At 40.4% G+C, this 23,345-nt stretch overlaps 1 protein-coding gene across 1 annotated transcript in view; it reads right to left on the reverse strand.

Moving 5' to 3' along the window:
* Positions 1–4,878: 4,878 nt before the first annotated feature.
* The window catches only part of frmd6 (FERM domain containing 6), a 30,048-nt gene continuing 11,581 nt past the window's right edge, over positions 4,879–23,345 (reverse strand). Inside the window, exons 2-14 of the mRNA XM_083923991.1 lie at positions 22,063–22,380; positions 21,166–21,256; positions 19,369–19,448; positions 18,511–18,587; positions 18,223–18,409; positions 16,577–16,732; positions 16,268–16,333; positions 15,493–15,561; positions 11,962–12,136; positions 10,933–11,241; positions 9,281–9,412; positions 9,006–9,097; positions 4,879–7,803 (exon numbers count right to left, since the gene is read on the reverse strand). Of these exons, the coding sequence (XP_083780117.1) occupies positions 7,507–7,803; positions 9,006–9,097; positions 9,281–9,412; positions 10,933–11,241; positions 11,962–12,136; positions 15,493–15,561; positions 16,268–16,333; positions 16,577–16,732; positions 18,223–18,409; positions 18,511–18,587; positions 19,369–19,448; positions 21,166–21,256; positions 22,063–22,161 (1,830 nt within the window). The 5' untranslated portion in view covers positions 22,162–22,380 and the 3' untranslated portion in view covers positions 4,879–7,506. The remainder of the gene's footprint in view (positions 7,804–9,005; positions 9,098–9,280; positions 9,413–10,932; positions 11,242–11,961; positions 12,137–15,492; positions 15,562–16,267; positions 16,334–16,576; positions 16,733–18,222; positions 18,410–18,510; positions 18,588–19,368; positions 19,449–21,165; positions 21,257–22,062; positions 22,381–23,345) is intronic.

A 23,345-nucleotide genomic window follows, 5' to 3' on the forward strand; every position in this document is an offset into this window, starting at 1 on the left:
CTACTTTAAGCTAACGTTTTCAATTGCGTATCCATTACTTTAAGCTAACTATTTCAGCTGTTTTTCGATTAGCCCTCTTTTAGCTTTAAGCTCCCCCTCCCGACGTACAAGTACCCCTGGTTGGGAACGACAATATGTCATGGCCATGTTGAGCATCAGCAGAGACCGTATCAGTGAGCCCCCTCCCTCCCTCCCTCCATCACTGGAGAAGAGATAAATCCAGAGATTTGTTTATTTGTAATCTGATTACTATGTTTTATTATCGGCTCGAGGGATCATCTCTGAACCTTGTGGTGTCAGTGCAGCTGTTTTGGTTAATAGGCTGGTTTATTAAGTGCCGTTAATCCACCTTTAAGAGGACGCAGGCAGATGTGGCAGAATTGTTATCACTAATTGCCTTTTCTACTGCAATAAATAGTGCTGTTTCATGTATAAGGGTGGTGTTGAAATACATTTCAGCTTTTCGGGAACCTTGATGAACTGCTTTTGATTCAGATTAATCATGTTTGAGGGTTTTATGAGCCTATTGTGGCGTACAATTTTAACCTACCCTTCAGTTAAGGTTAAAATATGACCACATTTAACAAGATTTTCAGACAAAAATGGTGATTTGGGGTTAGGAGGAGGAGGATCAAGGATGCTTGAATGATCCTGTACGAGCAGTGTTTATATGAGTGTGTGTTTGTGTGCACGAGGGGTGGGGCTATCACGACTGGCGGGGGGGAGGGGCCTGGATTTCATTTCTGATTTGAGACCATCTGGCTCCTCCAGGCAGCTGCTGGCCCGAGCCGAGCCAATGCCCCGTGGGATTTACAGAGAGGTCACCACCACTGCTGCTGGAGACACACTGTCACCTAATACTCTCAAACAATCAGCTCAAATGATCGCCCACACACACACATGCGCTCACAGATGAGAAGATAAGGTGCATGGAGGTATCAGGAAGGTTGCAAATTGGAGAAGGCTCTAGAAAGAAGACTGTGAGATGGGGAGTGTAAAAATAAAAACAGGTGCTAATGGAACAAATCATTAAGGTCAACACACTTGTTTTAAATCTAACAACACATGAACATAGTCTGAACACCTAATTCAGCAAGACAAAAGAAAGGAGAGGAGAGGGGAGAAAAGGGGGAGGTGATGGAGACACAGAATGGATTTTCCCCCCTCTGTGTTGCCATGGCGACAGCAGTGGATAGTGGATGACTGATTTCCTGTACAGCTGTGGAGCTCGGAGGGGAGAGGGAGAGAGAGAGAGAGAGAGAGAGAGAGAGAGAGAGAGAGAGAGAGAGAGAGAGAGAGAGAGGGAGAGAGAGAGAGAGAGGGAGAGAGAGAGAGAGGGAGAGGGAGAGGGAGAGGGAGAGAGAGAGAGAGAGAGAGAGAGAGAGAGAGAGAGATGAGAGAGAGAGAGAGAGAGAGAGGGAGAGAGAGAGAGAGAGGGAGAGGGAGAGGGAGAGGGAGAGGGAGAGGGAGAGGGAGAGAGAGAGAGAGAGAGAGAGAGAGAGTTATCTATGTCGGAGAAAGGAGGTGGGGCTCACTGAGGAAAGCATCCATGTTTTCTCTTAAAGTCTCTCTCTCTCTCTCTTTTCTGATTTATTTAAACATTCACTCTTTATTTGATTTAGGGTTTTCTTTAATAAAGTCAGGAGCCCACACATTCTGCAGCCAGAAACAGTGGTGGAAAGTAACTAAGTATGCTACATTTAATTAAAAGTACTGTAATTAAGTACAATTTTAATTTATTTTCATTTTATGCTGCTTTAGACTTCTACTCTACTGCATTTATCTGACAACTGTAATTACTTTTCAGAGTAAGATTTTGCAGCGTATAAAATATGATGCAGTTTAATTTATTATGAAACTAACCAGTAATATAAAAGTAAATTGCAACATTAAGTAATACTATTCAATAATACTATACATTTTGTTGATAATACTTTTGTACCTCAAGAAGCCTAACACTTGGCTTCCTCAGCAGATGGAGGTCAGTAATGCAGAAGGGAAATTGAAAGACAGGAACCAGGTTTTCAGGCTGGCCAGCAAACTGTGTGATACAACATTTACAAATGTATTACACCTTTTAGGCTGATTATAGACCAAACATAAAAATCAGAATCTCTGCCTTTGGTATTCTTCAGATACTATGAAAGAAAATTCACCATCAAGCAATAAAAGCATCTTGTCATTTTGAACTTCTTTGTTTAAATATATATATATATTATTTGATTATTTACAGTTCTTAGGTTCATACACAGTTAGCTGTGTCTCTATTAGCCTCTATTAAGATTTATACTGAAATAAATAAATTAATCTACAATTGAATAGACGTAAACATAAAACTAAATTGCATATTAATTGTAGATTCAAGATATCTTTTCCACAAATCGCATGAATTACACTTGACTCAGAAACAAAGGCAGCAGTTAGTGCTAAGCTAGTTAGCTTTAGCAGGAGATTAAAACTGACCAGCTAGATGTTTTTCCCTATATCATTCGCTACAGACTTATTAAGTTATGTTGAATAACTAGCGGACAGATGGGTTCATTACAATGGATACTGTTCAATGGCAGATAATAGCAAGGGGGAAACAATAACTAACGTTAAATTATGTTTTAGCTTTTGCTCTGGCTAAAGCTAACTTTGTAGTTATTGCACACTTTCAACTCATGCCTAAAATGACATGTTCATGTCTTTTGTTTTGGCAAATAGACGCTAAAGAGTCAGTCTTATCACAAGGTTTGCTTTATATTTTCGCCTAAACATAGAGTAAGTGGCTGAAAATGTCTAAAACTAAGCAAAGGTAAATTGAGTGGCACTGTGTCTTTACCATGGTCTTTACCTTGAACAGCAGCCGATAACGCGAAATCACGCGAGAGTTCCATCTTGTCAGGGTGAGTTCAGCCCATAGACTGCAGCCTAGGGTTCAGCCGGACAAAACGTACCAAAGCGTTTATTCAAACCAAAGATTCAAACTGAACCATGGTGCCTCGGACACCCTGCTGTGTAAACAAACCATTGCCTTTTTAATACCACAGTTACATTCACGCCTGTTGCTCACTGTTTCCAGGCAACACCTCGTTCAACCTGGAAACCATCCGGCCAATCAGCGTCCTGTGAGGAAAAACTGGTAATTGGGGGGGGGGGGCGACGACACAAGAGCAGATATCTTCAACAGGGATACTGCACGGGTTTTTTCTCCAAAAATATGTCTGAAAATATAGATCAACATGAATGCAACGTATTGTTAGCAAAGATACATTTGTGACAAAACAAAATCAATTTACACAACCCTGATGAGAGGCTTACTGTCTTATGCGAGGTAGCCACTGAGGGAGCCATGCACAGACACAATTAGTGTGCCCTCCAAATGTATGTTTAACATTAACATATGATGTATAAATAATGAATATGTTAATAATGATCATTGTAATATCGTAGTATTGTATGCACCTTAAAAAGCTGTGTATAGGCTTTAGGCCGCCCTTACTGTTAACTCAATTAACTCAATTTAATATGCAACTCAATTTGATGAAATATTTGTAGTAGGGGGTCCCTGCTTTGTCTCTCTTTCAGCTAAGGGGTCCTTGGCCTAAAAAAAATAGAAGACCCCTACACTAGAGCATGCACAAGAGGCCACTGCTCTTTCCAAACAACAATGGGGGCTCTGAAAGAGGTTATTTTAGATGTTGCAATAGCATCAGTTATATCAGAACCGGCGACTTTTTCTTCATTGAGAGAAGAGAACGGCACTGATGGCTTATATAATGGAAAAGATTTTGGCGAGAGTTTGATGGTTCATTCTATCACCTTCCAGATATGTTTTGAAAGTGCCTGCCCGCTCCAATCAGTCTCCAATTAGGCCTTCTCAATAAGAAACAATCAGGGGGCACCTTAACACAGCGCTGTTCGAGTCCGGCCCTGGGCCCTTTGCTGCAGGTCTTTCCGGGTCTCTTAACCTCTCTGTTGCTATCTAAATAAAGCATAAAATGCCTAAAAACCGTCAGGACTGGATGAAATAAAAGCACAAATAATACTGTCCATTTCAGTTTGACACAGGGTGTGCCTCTACTTGAGGAGCTACAGAACAAATCCAGTGTTTCACATGCTGTTCAAGAGTCAATGTCAGGTCAATAGTGTCAAAAAGATTCATGAGGTATATTAAACACATGAGTAACCAAGGCTATGGGCCACTTTACTGTAGGGACAAGGCCAGCAAGGAAACAGATCACTTCTTTTCCATCTGCATTACGTTGTAGCAAAATATCCGGCACCCAGCGATATGCTGTTATGATAATTTTATTCCATATTTAAATAAAAGCTCCCTTGATTAACATGTTTGTATGTGTTATTGTCAAAAAGCAGAATTTTAAGCACAAATGTTTCTGTCGTCCTGGTAGCCACTTCCTCCGGACCTAAGTTTAAAGCTATACGGTATGTATTTATGTGACACTGAGCTGATGCATCAAATCTGAAGTGGACAGGTGGCACAAGAACAGCACTGCCACCCTCAGGCCCAGCTGATACTTACATGAACGTGTGAGAACACTAGAGGGCAGCAAACACTAAGGAAACATTTCAGGGATGTGATGCCTCCACCCGGGACCATCATAAAAATATTATCTGATAGCCACATTAATTATATGTAATGGTAGCTCAACTAATATTGTGTGTGCAACGTACAGAATATGCATGTTTGTTACTAGAGAGAAAACTGTGGGTAGGTTTAAATGGCACAAATAAAACTGAATGGAAAAGTCCTTTTTCTGTAATATTGCCTTTTTAAAAAAAGTTATAAACTGCAACTCAGCACCACTTTCAAATCAACACAAAACAGCAGAGCTTTTGGCAAATAAATGTACCTTTTTATTGGATATTGAGAGCATTAGTACCAAGAAGGCACGGACCAGACTTCATAATAACAAATCTTTTTTTTTTCTTTTTAACTACAGGGTGACAAACTTTCATTTTTTCCTGAAGGGAGATCCTTTCACAGAAAGGATTATGGACACAGACATACAGACTCTTACTTAGTGTAAGTATGACCATATATGGAAGTCAGAAAAGGAAGCTAGAACAAATCATGAGGACTTTAAGGACATGGGTTATGACTGTATGGCTGTGTACCTTAATACATACTGTTTTACTATACGAAACATCATTGTCCATCAAAATATGACTTTAGAAATTTTCCATTAATGAGTAGAAATAATTATACGTTTAAAACAGTGAAATAAAAAAAACGTAAGAAATATAGAAGTTGTTTTTAATTACACAGCAGTTTTCAAATTCATGTTTTGTGTTACAAATGTGTTTTATAACACCTTGTTCGGCTGCTGTATCTGGTTTTAAGACATGGGGTGAACTGGGACGACAAAAAAAACATGGATTTAAAATGACTGTAAATAAGTTCTGCATGAGTTTCACGTCACACAAAGTAAATAAAAAGTAGCTTTTGTCTGTACATTTCATGACGTCAGGTTGTTTGTTTTTGCTCACACACTTGTAAAACAACTCATGTCTCAAGATGTCACCCAACCAAAAAACTTTTACATTTGAAAAACAAAACGTCCCGTCTGCAGATGACACATGTAACACAGTGAACACTTAACATGTAAGGAAAAAGTTTTACATTTTAGAAAATAATCACGTTACCGTAAAGAGTTAGATCCAGAGTTTTGTAAATCCATGATCCGTACAAAAACCAAAGCTATCAGGTGGTAATTACGCAGATTTAGTTAAAGCCAGGCTAGCTGTTTCCAGTCTTCATGCTATGCTAAGCTAAGCATCCTCTGCTGTAGCTTCATGTTATTGTACTGACATGAGTGGTATCGGTCTTCTCATCTAACTCTCTCCAAGGAGTAAAAAATGTATTCCCAAAATGACAAACTATCCCTTTAACATCACATATGGGCAGAATCCAGTCTTTTCCGATTAGTGTTTTTCAATAACTTAAAGTATCATTTTAAGCACTTGTATTTTTTTTAAAAGCATGATATTATCAACCAAAGCTGCAACTGTGGCACTTTGAATTAGAGCTGCATGATTTATGAGTGAAAAAACCCCGCATTTGTTGTTTTAACAGCTTCCTGTCATCATTCACACCAGTTGTAGCTGAAATTTGAGTTGTGATTAATAAGAAATAACAGCTTGTGACACATCCTGTCATTTCTCTTGATTCTTACTGAGAGATTTAAAAACCAGTCTGTCTTGTTCAGAGCCACAAACATCACATGTCCTTAATACTGTCACATACATTTGCTTGTAATACTGAATGACATCAACTGCACTCTGAATAACTGTCCAACATACACAAGTCTGGACAGTTCAGTTAAAAAAATACATGTACAGAGATTTCATGTTAAAGGAGAGGATGGAGAATAAAAAATGTAACAAATTCCAGTTCAAAATGACTGCTGAAATAAAAACAGAAGACGTTAAGAGTGAAAGACAATGGAGCAGAAAGGAAGACTGACATGTACGCATCAAAATATATTGTTTGTTTGGGCCGACAGCCAACCAGGCTCCATTTTGAGACTAGATTACAGAGGAGCTTTTGTGGCGGCAAACTCAACGCAAGTCAGGACATGTAGGAACTTACTCGACCTCATTCCTCCCAGGGAACTCTGCCGGGGTTCACGGGACATTTGTCAGATAGAAATTAGGTCTTTTGGACATTTAAGATGCTGAAGAACTGGCTTGGTGTGTACAAAAAATAATGTTCATCTTTGAATTCTGATGGCTTAAAAATGACTAAGGTGAGTGTGTGATTGTCAAGGCGAGAGTTTGACACCTGCATAGTGTGATGAAGGCACATCGGGTGTGTGTTCACATGATTAAGAATCCACTCTGAGAGGGGGGAGTTGGCACACTGCACTTCCTGTTGAGGTCAAATGAAGTGGTGTAGAAGAAGAATCTGCACCTACTTCCTCTCCAAGGATTATGGGTTAATCTTCCCTCCCCTCCTTTGAAATGTTTTTATATCATGGCTGCACACTGAGAAAAAGTTGGACATAGTTTGTTTCCATTTGTTGTCTTTGGTTCGTAGCTCAGAGTGATTTTGTCCTTTGTGTCCTCCAGAGAATTTCCTTGATATGCTCTTCATGTCTGTGCATGAGTCTCTGTCTGCTGCACACACAGTCTGTTCATAACTTTATAAAGCAGGCAAACACAATGTGTGGTTCTTGAAACCCCAGAGGACACAGATTTGAATAAAAAGTTTCCTGTCTTTTTTTAAAGAAGATTACACGATCCCTTTTGTTTCCTTGTCACACAGGGGAGCAGCTCAGGTTACGTTTTAAAGACGCAGGTTTCTCTTAAAACCAAGTGTCCGCTCTTTAAGTTCCCTTTTCAGCCTCCATGTTTGTTTGTTAATTATGTGTTATTAGTCTGAAATGTAAGCGAAGTTGCTGCCAACTTGTTCACCTCTCCAACACTCCTTTCTCGTCCCGTTCCCTGAGGGCTGAAACATCTCTACACAGGAGCAAAAAGGTCGCCTTGTTTCAGCCTCTGTCACACCACAAACTCGGGGACCTCCTCGCTGGTCAGGTCCAGAGAGAAGTACTTGTTGGTTCTCTTTATGGGAAACGGGTGCTGCTCACCGAGCAAGCCAGCACGTTGATCGGCGAGGCCCTGATAGCCGCCGCCGCCGCCGTCGCTCAGCTCCTGGGCGCAGCCGAACGTGTAGCTGTGAGCGGTGTCCTGGCAGAGCTCTGCCCACTGCAGGCAGTCCTTCTGGTAGAGCCGCACGTCGTCTAGAGACTGGCTGTGTCGGTCGGTCGAAGACTGAGGCTTCCTGCAAGCAGATGTCTGCAGGTGGAAAGCAACAAATCAAATATTATGAAAGGACGACTTAAAGGAAAAGTCAAAAACATTTACACTCTTCACTTTGTAGTCATACTCTAAGTAACTTCCCCTCCTCTTGTACTGACAGTGCTTTAAGCTTGATTTAAAGCTCTGCGTTAAAGGTGTTAGCTGACTTGGGCCTCCTCCAAAATGTAACAACACGTTGTGACTACGGCAGCTACAGTACAATGTAATACTGCGACTGAAGAAAATTCATATTTAAGTTATGAAACAAGGCGGAGCGTCCCACTTGAGATAAGCAAAGAATATAGACACAGTTACAGTGGGGATGCTAGTTAAATTGTGCATTGGCTGGATCACATATGATAGTGTTGTGGTGGTGAGATCAATCTGATGCTGAACTATAAATCAGAACGTATGCGGTAAATAAGCTTGTGAATGTTCTCATTTATATGCGGTAAATATATTTGCGGTAAATATCTGTAGCACCTTAAACCCCTCATGTCATTAAGAATCTTGCTTAACTCTGTTCCCAGAATTGACTAAATATTTACAACCCCAATTCACATGAAGTTGGGACGTTGTGTAAGATGTAAAACCAAAATAAAATGATTTCCAATTCATCTTCAACCTTTATTCAATTGAATACACTACAAAGACAAGATATTTAATGTTCAAACTGATAAATTTAATTGTTATTTTTGTGTTTCTGTGAATTGGGGTTGTATAAACAAGCTTAGTAATAGTGTTTGATTCAAATTCAAACATGATTCCTTTTTAGTTAAGGTTTGGAGTATGATTGAATTTTGCTTCATATTTAATGTCATTATTATCTGCCTTCATCTTTCGAAGAGGTAATTAAAATGAAAAAAAAATATATAAAAAGATCATTTACAGTCTGATCTGCTGAAAAAGCAGTTCCCTGTATGATAGTTGAACATCACCACAACCGGACTCTGTAGACACCAAGAACTTGATATTTCGTCGCAAAAACATTCAAAAAGCCGTTGAATCAGCTACACAGTAAATGTCCTTATGTGACGTGCTGTCATTTACCGTCAGACCAGTTATCAATATGACCAAACAAAATAGGATGCAAAATAAAATTAAGTTAATTGAAGTCTTTGGATGTTGCTGAGTATTGTGTATTGCGTTAATACAAGTGCACACGATGCTGTGACAGCCATGAATTCAAGCTGAATTACCTGTGGCAGAGACTCGATGCTCTGTCCTCTCATCTTGACGACAGTCTCAGAGGAGCTGGAAGTGGAGGAGCTGACGTCTTTTACTATCAGTCCTGGGGAGGTGATGAAGACATGCTTACAATTAGCTACACAATGAAACAACACTTCATCAGCTTCCCTCGGCTCAGCGTGGACTTGCTTTGTGTTAGCCATTAAAGATAATTTCAGAGATAATAATTAACCCTGGGCTTCATAAGTAAAAGTAAAGCAGTGATCAAGTGAGACGGCGTCTGTACCTGAGTATCCGTTGGTCTGATCGGGCGACATGGTCAACATGTCCTCGGTGATGTGGATACACAGCTCCTGGTCCAGAGCCATCTCATGAAGCTCCTCATAGTCTTTGGGGTCGTCCACAAGCATCTCAATCTCTGAGGGAACAAATGTTGTCTGAATACCTACAACTCAACTCTCAGCAAAATCCCTGAAATAACTAGAACTTTCAACCGGTAATCTGCGTTTTTGCAGCAACATTAGTTGTAGGTAATTGTTGTAGAAATCACTCAGGGTGTGTAGTCTTTTTCTGATGATGACATTTAGGTTTCTTTAGGTGCCTATCTTTGATTAGCTATTAGGGGTGGAACGGTTCACAAAATCCACTGTTCGGTTCACATCACGGTTTTGGGGCCACGGTTTTCGGCTCGGTTCGGTTGTTTTTTGTCTTTTATATTCTAAAAACACCATGTATCAGATCTAGAGCCTAATAATTAGATTATTTTTTAATCAGATATTCTTAAGGACATGTCATGCAATCATGCAAAAACTGAAATAATGAGGCAGCTTGTTTAGGGATTACTGTAACAATCTTAAATTAAAGTGAAGTGAGATTTTGAAACAGTAGGAGACACATTGCTGCATTTACGTGTTTATATATTTATTTGGCAAAAAGGTAAACGATTGTTTGCCTTCTAGGTAAGAATATAAACACTTTTACATTATCAAATCTTAGAAAAAAATAAAAAAATAGTTTTTCTTTCACTAAAATACACACAAACAGCAATCACTGAACTGGCTACATCAGGGTTGTTCAATTAATGTGGAATTGAGGCGAAAATGATCCAAAATGAGGGGCCAGAAAAAACATGAGCATCACATTAATGGATATTGTACATAATCCAATATAGTACATATATTGTCTTTATTTTATCAATGTAAATAGTAGTCATGACCTAAAAGTGCAACAAGCTTGTCAAAAAACAATCCTTGTTAAATGAACAAACCTGTGAACCAGAGGTTTACACTTAATTATTGGACTGAAGTACAAGTTTGAGGCTCCTCTCCTTTACTTGAGTATTTTATTCACATGCTTCTTTATACTTCTCCTCCACTATAAATCAGTGGAAATATTCTACTTTTTACTGCACTACATTTATCTGATTACTTCAGTTACTAGTTACTTTACCAGGCTCACAAGCACACAACATTAGTTTATTAATAAAGACCTGTAAAGACAAAAATGAACATAACATAAATGCAGAGTAGCATGATTTTTCTGTAAATACCTAATCAACTTATCCTCTTTACACACTTTACACACTTCATAAACCGAACCGGTAAACACGTGAACCAAACCGTGACAAGCGTACCGAACAGGACAGATTTTTTCAATAAACCGTTCCACCCCTATTGTGGTAATTGTTACAGATGCTAATTAGCAAATGTTTATTTTAAAGAAACTGCTGAAGCTCCTGGCACAAACGTCAAATACATTATGTGAATTCTTCTTTAGACAAATATTCCATGAAAACAGATGCAAGCTTGTATTATTTATGTGGGAAATTTAAAAAATATCCAACACATCTGTATTTCTGGTATCCCTCTAATGTTTTATAGTTCTTATCCTACTTTCTTTCCCACTTTGCATTACTTTGGATGAAACATTGACTCTTACCGTCATCATCTAGTATGCGCTCCTTGCCGCTGCTCTCGATGCCGGAGGTGTGTGAGCTCCCGTGGCTGGTTGTGGACAAGCTGCAGGTCCGTAGGGGTCGGTGCGGGGCCTGACCCGGGGCCCTGAAGCTGTCTGTCTCAATGCCAGAGGTATGTGAGCTCCCGTGGCTGGTCGTGGAGTGGCGGGACAGGCGTTTGTGATGAGACATGCTTCCTGCGCTGCTGCCACTGGCACGGGAACGTTTGTCCAGCTGATCCATATCCAGTTCGAGAGCATCGCTGATGTACGACTCTCTGTACTGCTTCTTCTCTGAAGTCAGACAAACACACATACATGTTAGTATACTGTATATAGCCAATTGGATATAGTTCAAATGTGATTTCCATGTACAAAAACTTGAAATACAATTAAATTGTAACCCTTAAAAGCAAATGTTCAACATTTTCTGGTGCATTAGATGAAAGGATTGATACGACTCTCTTGTCTGTCTACGAAATATAAAGCTAGAGCCAGTTTGTTTGCTTAGCATAAGGACTGGAAACAGGGAACAGCTAGCCTGGCTCTGTCATAATGGAACAAAATCCACCTACCAGTCTCTCTAAGACTCATTACTTATAAAAACATTATGTGCCAGTTTCCCAGACACAGATTAAGCCCAGTCCAGGACTAAACTGACTTCTGTATGAAGACTCTGCATTTAAAATTGAGTTTAATCTAGGATTAGGCTTAATCTGTGTCTGAAAAACCATCTCCGCGTCTCTTATTTAATCTGTACGAAAAACCAAAGTGTAAAAATGACAATTTGTCATTTTACAGAAGGCTATGTGTCAGACTGTTTTTGGACACTCTGAGCAGCGACCAGCTCTAAGACCCCAGGAAGTTACTTTTCCATCCTCTGTTGTATTTCTGACAAAGTAGCTGCTCAAGTTTTTTTTCTGAGGTTCCTGAGGTTTACAACTTTAAGAGTGATGACAGCCACACACTGTAAGACAAGAAATGAAAGAACAATATCAAATTGCTGTAAAATACCTTCGTTTTCCTCCAACCGGCGGACTTGTTTGAGAACAGGCTGCAGGTTCATGTAGAGACGGTGACTGTTGCTGAGCAGCTGCAGGAGGTGTCGAGAGCGCAGGGGACAGCCTGTGTAGTAGATGAGTTTACGTGCCGAGGGCAGACCATCAGGAAGGATTTCAAACTTCTTCCCCTGAGAGAGTGAGAGGAGAGAGAGAGAATTGGAGAATGTTGATTACAGGACTCTTTGTTTTAAAGCAGTGAATGAAATAAGATTATGAAGTAGGAATGTGGATTTCAAATTATGATTGAGTGCCAGAAAGTCCCGAAGGCAAAACCTCAGGAGGAGGGCCAACTATTCTGTAGCCAAACACAATGCAACAATCATTCCTTGTATCTGTTCTTCATTTCTTTGTACAGACACTGAGAATGATGATTTTCCAGGGAGAGGACATGTTGGCTGAATGCTCGGGAAAAACTAAAATGGTGGTTTTGTGCTTTCTCCCGCGCTTTTTGGCAAAGGCTCGACACAATAACAGCTGTCTTTAGTGTCAGCGGGTTGTTTTCAATACAGACCAATAAACATTTCTGCGAGGGTTTGGACTTTCAAAGGCGACGGGGTGGGTTTAAAACCCTGGAAAATGCAAAGAGCTGCACATTTCTGACCACAAGACTGAGCCTTTATTTAACCAGACGTTTGTTTGCAGCTTAATCAAAGGTGCATAGGTGAGGAAAGCACATTATAGGTATTTAGCTTTTTACTATCAGGAAATAAAGTCATAAAAACCAACTGACATTGGCTCATTGACAGCAGCTTTCCTATAAAACATGATTTTCTTTGGGTGCTGAGGTGTCCTTGAGGCTGAAAGACTTCCTGTAAGACCTGCTGGAAAAACTCTGGGTGGGAAAAAGAAGTTGAGTATTTGTCTTTAACCTCAAGCTTCCCCTCTGCAGCTCCTAGTGGCCGCCAGTAAAACACTGAAATCATACTGGGCAGCGACTAAGTGTGAATGAAGCAAAGTGAGTGAGGAAAAGCAGGTTACTCCTGCATTAAATCGGTTTTCTCCCTGGTTCTTTCAGGATGAATTACTAGCAAATGCGATAATTTGGGGGGTACTTTATAAGCTTCAGGACATTTCTATGTAGGTTTTATGCATTTTTAAATAGTTTTTGCGTGTTTTTGACACACAAACGTTTGTTTATAAAAGGATAGAGGAGAGCGTCTGTGTTCCTGGAATAGAAAAGAACAATGTCATATGTCAAAATTAACTACTGCCACTGTTGCAGTTACTGTTTGCTCATGGAGGAATTGTTGCATCTCTGTAAATCATAAATGATTCATATAGTGCGGCCTAGTCCTACTCCATTGTATTTGGTAATGATTTGTCGCTATAAATAAAATTCTTAACGTAAGGAAAACCTATCTGCCCTGGGAGCAGGTTACCTGAATTTTTTCCATCCACTGTCAATATGTACGCTAATGTCCCTCCCTGACAGATGGTGCAAGATTTTGAAAAAAAGTTTATTTCCATGGTCTTGCCACCAACCTTTTGTCAGTTAACTGTGTCTTTCTGCCGTGCCAATGTCAGTCACATAACCTCCTTAATTTGTCTGATGACATAAACAATCACGAGCCCCAAACATGGGAATCTTTCCTTTACATCCCACATGACATGAATTGGACATACACTGGAATCTTTATTTTTGCTTCCTGTTTCGCTTGCTTCATTTTGCCAATTCTCACCGTGGAAAATCATGATGTGCTAGCTACTTGAAGCCCCTGTCCGCACTGTAACAATGAACCTGTTTGAAGTTTGTGTTTTCTGGATTGACTGATTTAAGATGCTGAGAACACCACATTTCAGGCTTTTGGGGTTAAAATAGATAAAGATCATTTAAAATCCACACAAACTAAATGAATGGCTCCCCTGCTGGTGTAACTCTATTCCAGACCAAGTTCACTAAGCAGCAGACTGGCGTCAAGTGGTGAGTTATTAAAAGGTGCTCAGGCGCCACTTAGAAAAGTTTCTTGTTTCATGCAGTACACATGGTCAGTCCATCTAAGCTCTCTGCTTAGGACAGCTGGACAAAGTTCTCCTCCTTTCCAACCAGACCTCCCCAACAGGCCACACACATCGAAAACTCCCCACATCACCCACAGTGCTGTTTTTATCCAACAATCCCTCAACAGAAGATCAGCATCAACTAGAGGCCACTGGCACGGTGGAGGCAGAGTTTAGATCCAACATCATATGAGGGTGATTACTTCTTTTCAGCTTCCATGGGGAGTAGATGAAACTCTCACAGTAACTTCTCTTATTGCGTCAGAAACACTGACACACCTTTTCTAACATTGAACAGAAAGAGTTCCCCTTACAAAAGTCAACCCCAGACAAATATCCTGAATTTAAAATCCCCCTGAAACCATTGCAACATCTGGTGTTTATTGACCCACACGTCCCTCCGCCCTGCTCCGCACTCGTTCGGCCGTAGCTGCAGCCGTGGTGCCAGCGGTGTTGGATGACGTGACTCGTGGGTGGGGTGGAGGAGAAAGCCTGTTATTCAGAAGAAGGGTGGGACGGGGCCACGAGATGCCCTTAACATCCACAGTGAAACCACAGCGGTTCACTCTCACGACGCTGCAGACAGCAGACGCGAGGAAACCACGGAAAAAACAAGAATGAGGAAAACAGGATGTCTTTACTGTGAACTGTGTGGCAGATGCGATGGTCATTTGTACCAAAATTAGACTGAAGCCAAACTCACCACAAAACCTTCCGGGACAAAGCAAGTTTGTCAGTCAGGGGCCTTACAGTCATGCAACCTGCTTATAAAGCCCCTTCAATTATATACAACTAAAGATGTAGCAAAAATTCTGAGTCTCAAGGGCTTGTTTTTGTGCAGTGATAAGCAATAATGACCTCTCTGGATTGTGATTAATAGCCGACTGGCAGTAAAAATGAAGCTGTCGGAGTGAAACAGATATATAGTGAGCTTCTCTGCCTTATTGCGATAACAGAAACCCTATGGAAGCAAATTAACCGACTGCTGTGCTCAGCTTAACAACAGGCTGACTCAGAGCACAGATTCAAGAATATTTAACAGGCTTTCCTTTAAAAAGATACAGGGACACCGGTGATAATTGATAAAATGAATAAATCCAGAGGCACGTATAGAAACGAGAAAATACTGCTGCTGATTACATGGAAATATGTATACAGCATACTATGTGTGTGTGTGTGTGTGTGTGTGTGTGTGTGTGTGTGTGTGTGTGTGTGTGTGTGTGTGTGTGTGTGTGTGTGTGTGTGTGCATGTAAGGAAAGTCTTCCTAAATCCCTGATTAGTTCCAGAGGACTTGCGGGGCTAAGATAAAACAGCGGTGTTGAGAAAAGAAGCCTTGCGTAAGAATTTCCACGACCCTGAGCAAGAGCTGGGCTTTCAAAACATCGCCATAAGCCAGGGGATGCTTGGGTTTCGTCATTGCTGGAATGAGTAAAGAAAAAAAAAGTACCTATGAAAAATGTGTTGAAAATGGTGCATCTGACTCACCACAAATACCAGTTTTCCCACGTTGGTCCAGGGGAAGTCATACAACAGTTGCCTCACAGACCCGACATTCTGCAACACAAAAGCACTGAGTTTCAATAAAAGGCAAAAATCAGATACAGAAATACTTTTCAACTGATTTAAAATTCAACAAATAAAAAATGATGACACCGCTGCAACACACTGAAAAATCTCCACTTTATGAGTAACGTGTCTTTTATTCAGCTGTGAAAGTAGTGTTTCTCTGTTTAAAAGAAGTAATAAATCTGTCAATGCAGAAATATTTTATACTTTATTTCATCTATCAACTTGTTTCAGTCATTTTCTCAAACCAAGACACAAGAGTGCAGTAACATGGCTTAGTATTCTTTGGATTATCTTCATTGTTGATTCATGTGTCAATTATTTCTCGCTTAATCAATTAACGACTTTGGGGCATAATATAAAATAGCCCCAAGACAATGTTGACATCTTAAAAATGCTCTTTTGTATATATATATATATATTCTTAGATATATGACGATATTCAATTTACAATGTAATGTTTTATAACAATGCTGACCCCAATTGTTTCACATTTTAAGAGAATACAATTTTAAGGACTTAATACATTCAACATTAAATACTTGATGAGATAAGAGATGTTTTCAGCACTTATTTTTAAGAAATTATGAATACATAAAGCAGGAAACTGGATGAGAAAGCAGGAATAAATATCTTTAAAAATAATCTTAAAAACCACATTAGACAATCTTAATTGTTAAGAAACGTGGAGTACCTGAAATATTTGGATACCACGTAAAGTCAGTCCCAATGTAAGAGATGCCTCTACTTCCTTCTTGTCCTGTTGAAAGAGAGAAGATCAAATATACAATATATCAGGCAAAAATAAAGTCAAATGTGATACAGTAGAATATCCTGAAATCTAAAGAGATGCAAATACTCCCCTTAGCTAAATACAAAACGATCAAAGCAACACCATTTGTATGCAAGCATTGATATCTACAGTAGAGAGTCAATGCCTTGGATGGAAATAATAATGTGTATTGTAACTGTAGCGACTGTACATCTGATCCTGTCCTCTCACCTTGTAGAGTCTGTAGTAGTGGACAGTGACATCATCAAGCTGGGCGCACTCCTTAATGTATTTGAGGTGCGCCTCTGAAGCCGTGAGGGCAAACTGGTCTTTGTGCATGTTCGGGATATGCCTCAGGATGTACTCGCGGCCTCGCTTGGCTATCACCTGAGTGGGGATAAAAAGAGTGAAGCGTCAGGCTTTGGCTGCCCTGAAGTTGTACAGGCTCATATTGGCCGCGCAGGTTGCCAATGAGGGTAATGAAGCTTCCTGCCACAGGGCAAACAGATGTCAACCTGGAGAGACTGAACAAGAGCCAGAGGCACGGACCGGAAACACACTTGCTAAGCTTTGCGTGTGGCTTTTGAAGATTTTGTGAGAAAGCTCCCTAAGCACCTAAATCTGTGGAGAGATTTACTGTAGGCTAAAGCTCATCATCAAACAATTTCCTGTCACTGCTGGTTTCAAGTAGCGATACGAAGGCAGGAGGCTAATTACAGGAAGTGAAGGGCAATCAGACGGGTGTGGCAGTTAAAGCCAGAGAGGTGGAGGATGGTGGTGGAGGTGGTGCCAGTGTGGCCTAGAATAGCCATGCTGGTGCATTTCTCAAGATTAAAAAAAAAAAAAAAGAACAGTGTGTGTGCCACTTCCAAAGACAAAAATAAACTTAGTGTCCCAGTTCTCATTATCCCTCGTGCTCAGATGTGGAGCTGTCGCTAAGTGTTTGGTCAGCGTGATTAATGGAAGATAGCTGCAGACCCACATACTGTACACACTGCAGGATGACAGCCTGAAACACACCTTACTGTAGTTTTCAGCTCCTCAGTGATACAGCAGTTTTTTTTTTGTTGCTCTTTTTCAGCTGAGACCTATTTAAGACACTGATGTTTTACAAGGACATTTGCTGTGACTCACTGGATACTCAGACAGACTCACCACAGAAGGATTTACCAGTCTAGTACAGTGATGTTTACTTTATCATGCACACTTAATATTACTTTTAAGCCCCTTGTATATGCTGCAAAAGAGAGCAATTAAAATGTAGTACAACAGCCACATGACCAGGGAGCTTTATTGCATGTCATAGCCCCCTCTAAACCCCCACGTTTCCTGCAAAAAATTGCCAATAGTTTGTTCCTGCTGCGTTTATATATCGTTATAAATGAATTAACTTGAATGTTGGCCTGACAAAACAAGACATTTAAAGACTTGGACTTTAAGGAACTGTGATGGGAATTTTCCCCATTATCTTACATTATATTAACAAAAAGGAATTCATTAATGGGGAAAATAATCAGCAGATTAATTGAAAAAAAAAAAAATCCTGCATATAAAAGTAAAAACCGAAAGCAAGGAGAGTACACGACACAGCACTCAAAAGCCAAAGTAAATGGTCCCCTTCATTACATATAATAAACAAGTGCCAGTAATTTAAATAAAAGCCAGAGAGAAAATATGTCCAGTTTTGTTTGTGAGTAATATAAGATGTAATCAGGCGCAGGTGCAGAGGGACAAGGAAAAGCAAAATGTGGTTTGGTGTGAACATAAAAGTTAGGTTTGCACGATGATGGTCAGTCATCATAAATCATCTCTTGTTCTCTGCTAAGTTCGATATGCGAGGGTTCAGCCCACATACGGTACTTGTTGGACATACTCACCCATGGGGGGAAGTAAGCTTCAGGTTCAAAGTACTTCCCAAAGTGCTTGTTACGCTTGAAGTTGCCGAGGTCAGCCTGCAGGGCGAAGGCAGCCAGGAGGAAGTAGGCCTCCTCCCTTTGGATACACTGTGATAGCAGCACCTGTTTCCTCAGGTGCCAGTAGTAGTAGTACCTGGCTGCCCGGTCACTGCAGGGAAGACAAAAAGCCAAATTACAAGGTTAATTATAGGTTAACTGGTGTTAAACCGAGTGATACTAAAGCAGGTGGTGTGGTGGAGCTCTACTTGCCTGATCAATCTCCCGTTCTCGACGTAATACTGAGCTCTGAAGTGAATGATCATCGGGGGCCCAAACTGGTCAATGCCCTGGAAAAGAAACACATGGAAATCTTTGTTTATTTTCTAACGTTTATATCAGCTGCTAGGAAACTCGGCATCCGTTTACAGCCAAAACTATAGAAGTCAGAAGGAGCAAAAATATGTCATGTTGGTGAGTTTAGTTTCTTTGATTATCATATGCTGTTATAAAAAAGGTACAATCTGTGATCCCAACATTGACAAAAAGGTAGTATCACCACATAAATACAAATGAATGCTCTTTCGTTATTCAGAATAATACAAGACAACAGCTAAAGCAACAACTATATGAAGTTATTTGTGTTTCCTGATGCTGTCCAAGGTTTATTTATATCAGTAATGCTCATAAACAAAATAAACAAGCCAATCAGGATGAGAAGCTTAATACAACTCTTTACGTATGGAACTGGAGCCCTGAGGCAATTAGCCTAGCTTAGCATAAAGACTGGAAGCAGATGGAAACAGCTTGCCTTGCTTGCTCAAAATAATAGCTCAAAGCCACTACAGTTCAGAAATATTCCTTCCAGCACCTTTAAGCTGACTAAACATTATTTGTTTAGTGTTTAGTTATTTGTTTGTTTATGCATACACAAACTAGAATTACTGCCTTGCGGTTGTATGCATCTGTTAACCAGTTAAGTTGCCGTTTACATCCAAAAATATACATTATGTCTGACAAACGGGCATAATATATGTAGGGAAGACTTTGAAAGAATTGAATAAAATCTTCAGCCCTGCAGCACAGAAACCCTGTCAGTTAAACTCCTGAAAGTCAACAATCATTTCTCACCTTGCTGGCTTCTCTCTTCCATTCTTTGGGGCAGTATTTGGAGAGTTTCTGATCCAGCTCCATATAGATGTGTTCATTATCTGTCAGGGGAGCAGAGGCACAGGTTTAGCACTCAAACCCACACTTTTGTCAGTGAACATGGATGTATAGGTGCCTTCATGTATGCATACGCACAGAGAAATCCCCCCTGAATGCGCCCTTTTCAAAGACTCAAGCCTCAGAGCCTTCACATCAGACAGCCTATGCACTTCCCTTTGTACTCTGGTGTTTCTTTTAATTTCTTCACCTCGCTCTGCCGTGCATTATCTGCTCCTGAAGTGACACCTTTCATAAGCTTCAGGCCTGCTGATGTGATAACTCTGCTCCTTTTCATTGTATAGAAAATCAGAGGCTTTCTGGCAGAACATCAATGATGATTTCTTATCAAATTGATAAACTGTAATGGAGACTAGATGAGAATAATTATGACTCAATCTTAAATTCTGAGTAACAACACACAACTATGAATATTCAGATCCAGGTTAGCGGCTTGTTTTCTTCGTGTTAATTTTTTCTCATGAAAATAGTTTGGGTTTGTTATTTGGGAATGATTTGAGATCTCTACCACAGAGACTTCTGCGGCCGTCCTCATACAATTGCGGTCAATGACATTTGGTTTGTGGTGCTTAAAAAATCCAAATATTTGGCTACATTTAAAAACTACACAGCAATGTCTGTTTCCAGAAACAATATCCCTGCTGCTCGGGTAAATCCACAGACCGTGAAAAGGTTTCATTGAGAACTATTTGGGGTTGTACATCGAGGGTGGGTGGAGATATGTGCTTTTTAAGATTTGAGGGAACCAAACCTTGAACTTCATCTTCAACTTCCTTGAAACCAGTGAAAAGTTGCTGATTTGAGTTTAAAAATTACTTCTGTTGACAAACTTATCAACTGATCATTTCACTTTTAACTGCTTCCACTCGCCATTTAAACTGTCCCAGAAATGTACACTTTACACACTAATAATTATCAATCATCAATGCTGGATATACTTTATATTGTGAAGTAAATCCTCAATAAAACAAGCAAACAAAGACATATTTGAACCTGTCTAGAGTGGACAGGGGGACAGCGGGTGACAAACAGGGAGTGGGTGGCCTCTGTTTGCCTTGGGGATTTCACGCTGTTCAGACAAGCACTTTAGGAATGTCCCACAAACAGACCCGTTGGCTCCTGCTCAACTGACCTGCTGGGCTGCCATTGGCTCATCTAGAGGCCAGCTGTCTGAAAACACTGCCTTTGCAATTTACTCTCCCTTTGCAGTTGCCCACAACTGTCACCTGCTGTCTGCCTCGCCATAATGCAGACGCAGTGACTCAATCTATACGTACGGCTCTCACTGTGCTGTCACCATAAAAAATTTTTTTAGCATTGCTGCACAATGGGAGCCAGTCAGGACGAGGAGGCCCCGGTTCCTGGGAGACTGCCATGACATGTAGGTGAGACATGCTACGTTTAGGGTAGATTCCTGTTTCTCAGCGGTTATTGGTCTAAGGAAAGAAACTGCCTGGTTACACTGTTTTTATGAGGCTCTCTTACTCTTTGTGCCTGCATTTACTCCACAATTTACATGACGTAACCATGTGAGTATTTTAAAATAAACTTAAAGGCCTTTTCTTGACAGTCAGTCAGTCCACTAGTTTAGATAAGGAGATATGAAAGTGGACAGAAATTAAGACTACCACAACATATACACAAACAGAGGTATGATTTGTTTATTTCCTCCAAATGAATCCCTGAAATGTGAAGTCTTACTCTGAATAACGCTGAGTCCAAAGAGGTGACAATCCTTCAGCCTCAGGAGGTCACACACCTGGACCAACAGCTCCTGGCACAAGGTCTTCACCTGAGGAGGAGGAGAGAGGTGGAGGAGGAGGGTCACTTTTGGCTTTGTAAGCTCCTCTGTTAGCCTTAAAATAAATACTCACACATAAGCTATCCCAACGCTTATGTCTGGTATGCATCATATATATACAAAAAGTATTTCAATTAACCCTTGTTTTTGGCAACCAAAAATGAAAACGTGTACATAGAGCCGTTGTTACAGAGATATAATACATTTCTGAGATTTCTGCACCACAAAAAACAGCTGCCAAGAAATACTGACCACAATTTGTTATGAAATTAAAAACCTCTTAGTGTATGCACTTAAAGGAATATTATAACAAGCTTATTCCTTTTCTTCATCCGAGTTGAAGAGGAGATCGATACTATGTCTGTATGATAGTTTAGCAGGGTCATCGCTATGTTCCCTGTTCGCATAAGCCTAGGCCTCTGCTGATTTAATTAAGCATTTTGTTAGGGTTAGGGGTTAGGGGGTAGTGTTAGGGTCTACATCGGCCTATTTGCCGTGGAATTCGGCACTGATTGTGGAAAAAATAACAGACCAGGAACATAGGACCCTTTCTGTGAAAAGCGGAGGAACATAGGCACACTCCCTTGTTTGGCTTAGCATAAAGACACAGTTGCCTACAACCAACTCCAAGGAGTTTGATTTATCTGTACAAAAAAATAATGGGTTTTTTCATAGCTGAAAATAAAGTTTAAGTAGAAAATTCTGCACCTTCAATGCTAAGTTATGCTGTTCTTCTTTTATAGTTTGAGAGCAGCATTGCTATAGATGACAAAAATATTGTTTACATTTGTACTCACATTGACTATGACATTTAGTGTGTCATCATTGGGCAAAAAAACACAGACGCAGCGGCGGTCCTGCATGGTTTTGTTGTTGTGGAAGTGCAGTTTGTTCATCTTCGTGTGGCTGAGATAGGACAGGCCCTTCCGCCTGCTACCAGAGCCGCGGGCCCTCTGACGACCCGCCTCCACCACACCGCAGGCACCGACACCACCACCACCACCAGTCAATGTATCCCTGCTTCAGCTGCAGCCCAGAACAGACACAGCAGCACCTATGGGCTCAGCAGGCCAAGCAGCACTCACGAGGCAGAGCATGGGGACCTGAGTCAGTCACTGTGGAGACACATAAGAGAAGATAAAGGTGGAGAGGTGTTCTGCAGTATGAGGCAGAGGCAAACAATGCCTGGTTGACTAGAAAATAAAATTGAATTGGTTTAAGATCAAAATTAGCATTTAAAAATAGCAAATATGCAGAAGAAAATGTTCCCACTACAAGAGTCCGACATGATCGGAGAAATAAAAGACAGACGGACCAAAAAAGATGGCAGCATTCCTGTTTGTGTCTGTTAATATGTGACATCATTTTAGGGGAATGTCAGCGACTCCCGAGGAACATCTGCACATCTGTCTGGAGAGGAACTGATGAGATGTAAAAATGGCATAAAGGAAACGGAGACTGGGTGACTCATACCTCAATCAATTGATTTCTTACTTAAAATACAACAAAACAAGTGTGGAACATAAACTTCAGGGCACTTTAACAAATCAGAAATGCAACACTGCGGCAAAAATAGCAATGAATTACCGTGCTTTACTTTAACAGCTGTTGAGAAACTTATGCACAGGGTTTTTGATGTAGACTCGGGTATGACTTTGTTGGCTCTGTAAGCCAAACAGCTCCACATTTTCCTCCTGGCATCGTTTTTGTCAACTCATTCAGTTCTGTTGACATGCCCTCGGCTGTTTAACTTGAATTTTTCACCGTCTGCTGGCAAGAGGCAGACTGTAGCTTTGTCCTTAAGAAATACAAGTATTTAAAATGTCCATATACAAATTGTATTTTCTCTTTTGCAGTGGTATTGTTTTGAAGGAAATGCTTACTTGTTATCAAAGGGCAAAGTGCTTAAAGAATGTGAAAGAATATCTGCACACTGAATTTAAAGTTGCAGTATTTCGACGTGTTTGTGAATTTTGACTTTATCCTGCACCTGAAACCAGGTGAATATTCACACGTCTGCTTCTATATAATGACAGCATTGTGTTCCCTTGTTCTTTACCAACTTTATATCTCTTTCACA

This window comes from Echiichthys vipera (assembly GCF_963691815.1).
Source record: "Echiichthys vipera genome assembly, chromosome: 12".
Classification (NCBI taxonomy): Eukaryota; Metazoa; Chordata; class Actinopteri; order Perciformes; family Trachinidae; genus Echiichthys; species Echiichthys vipera.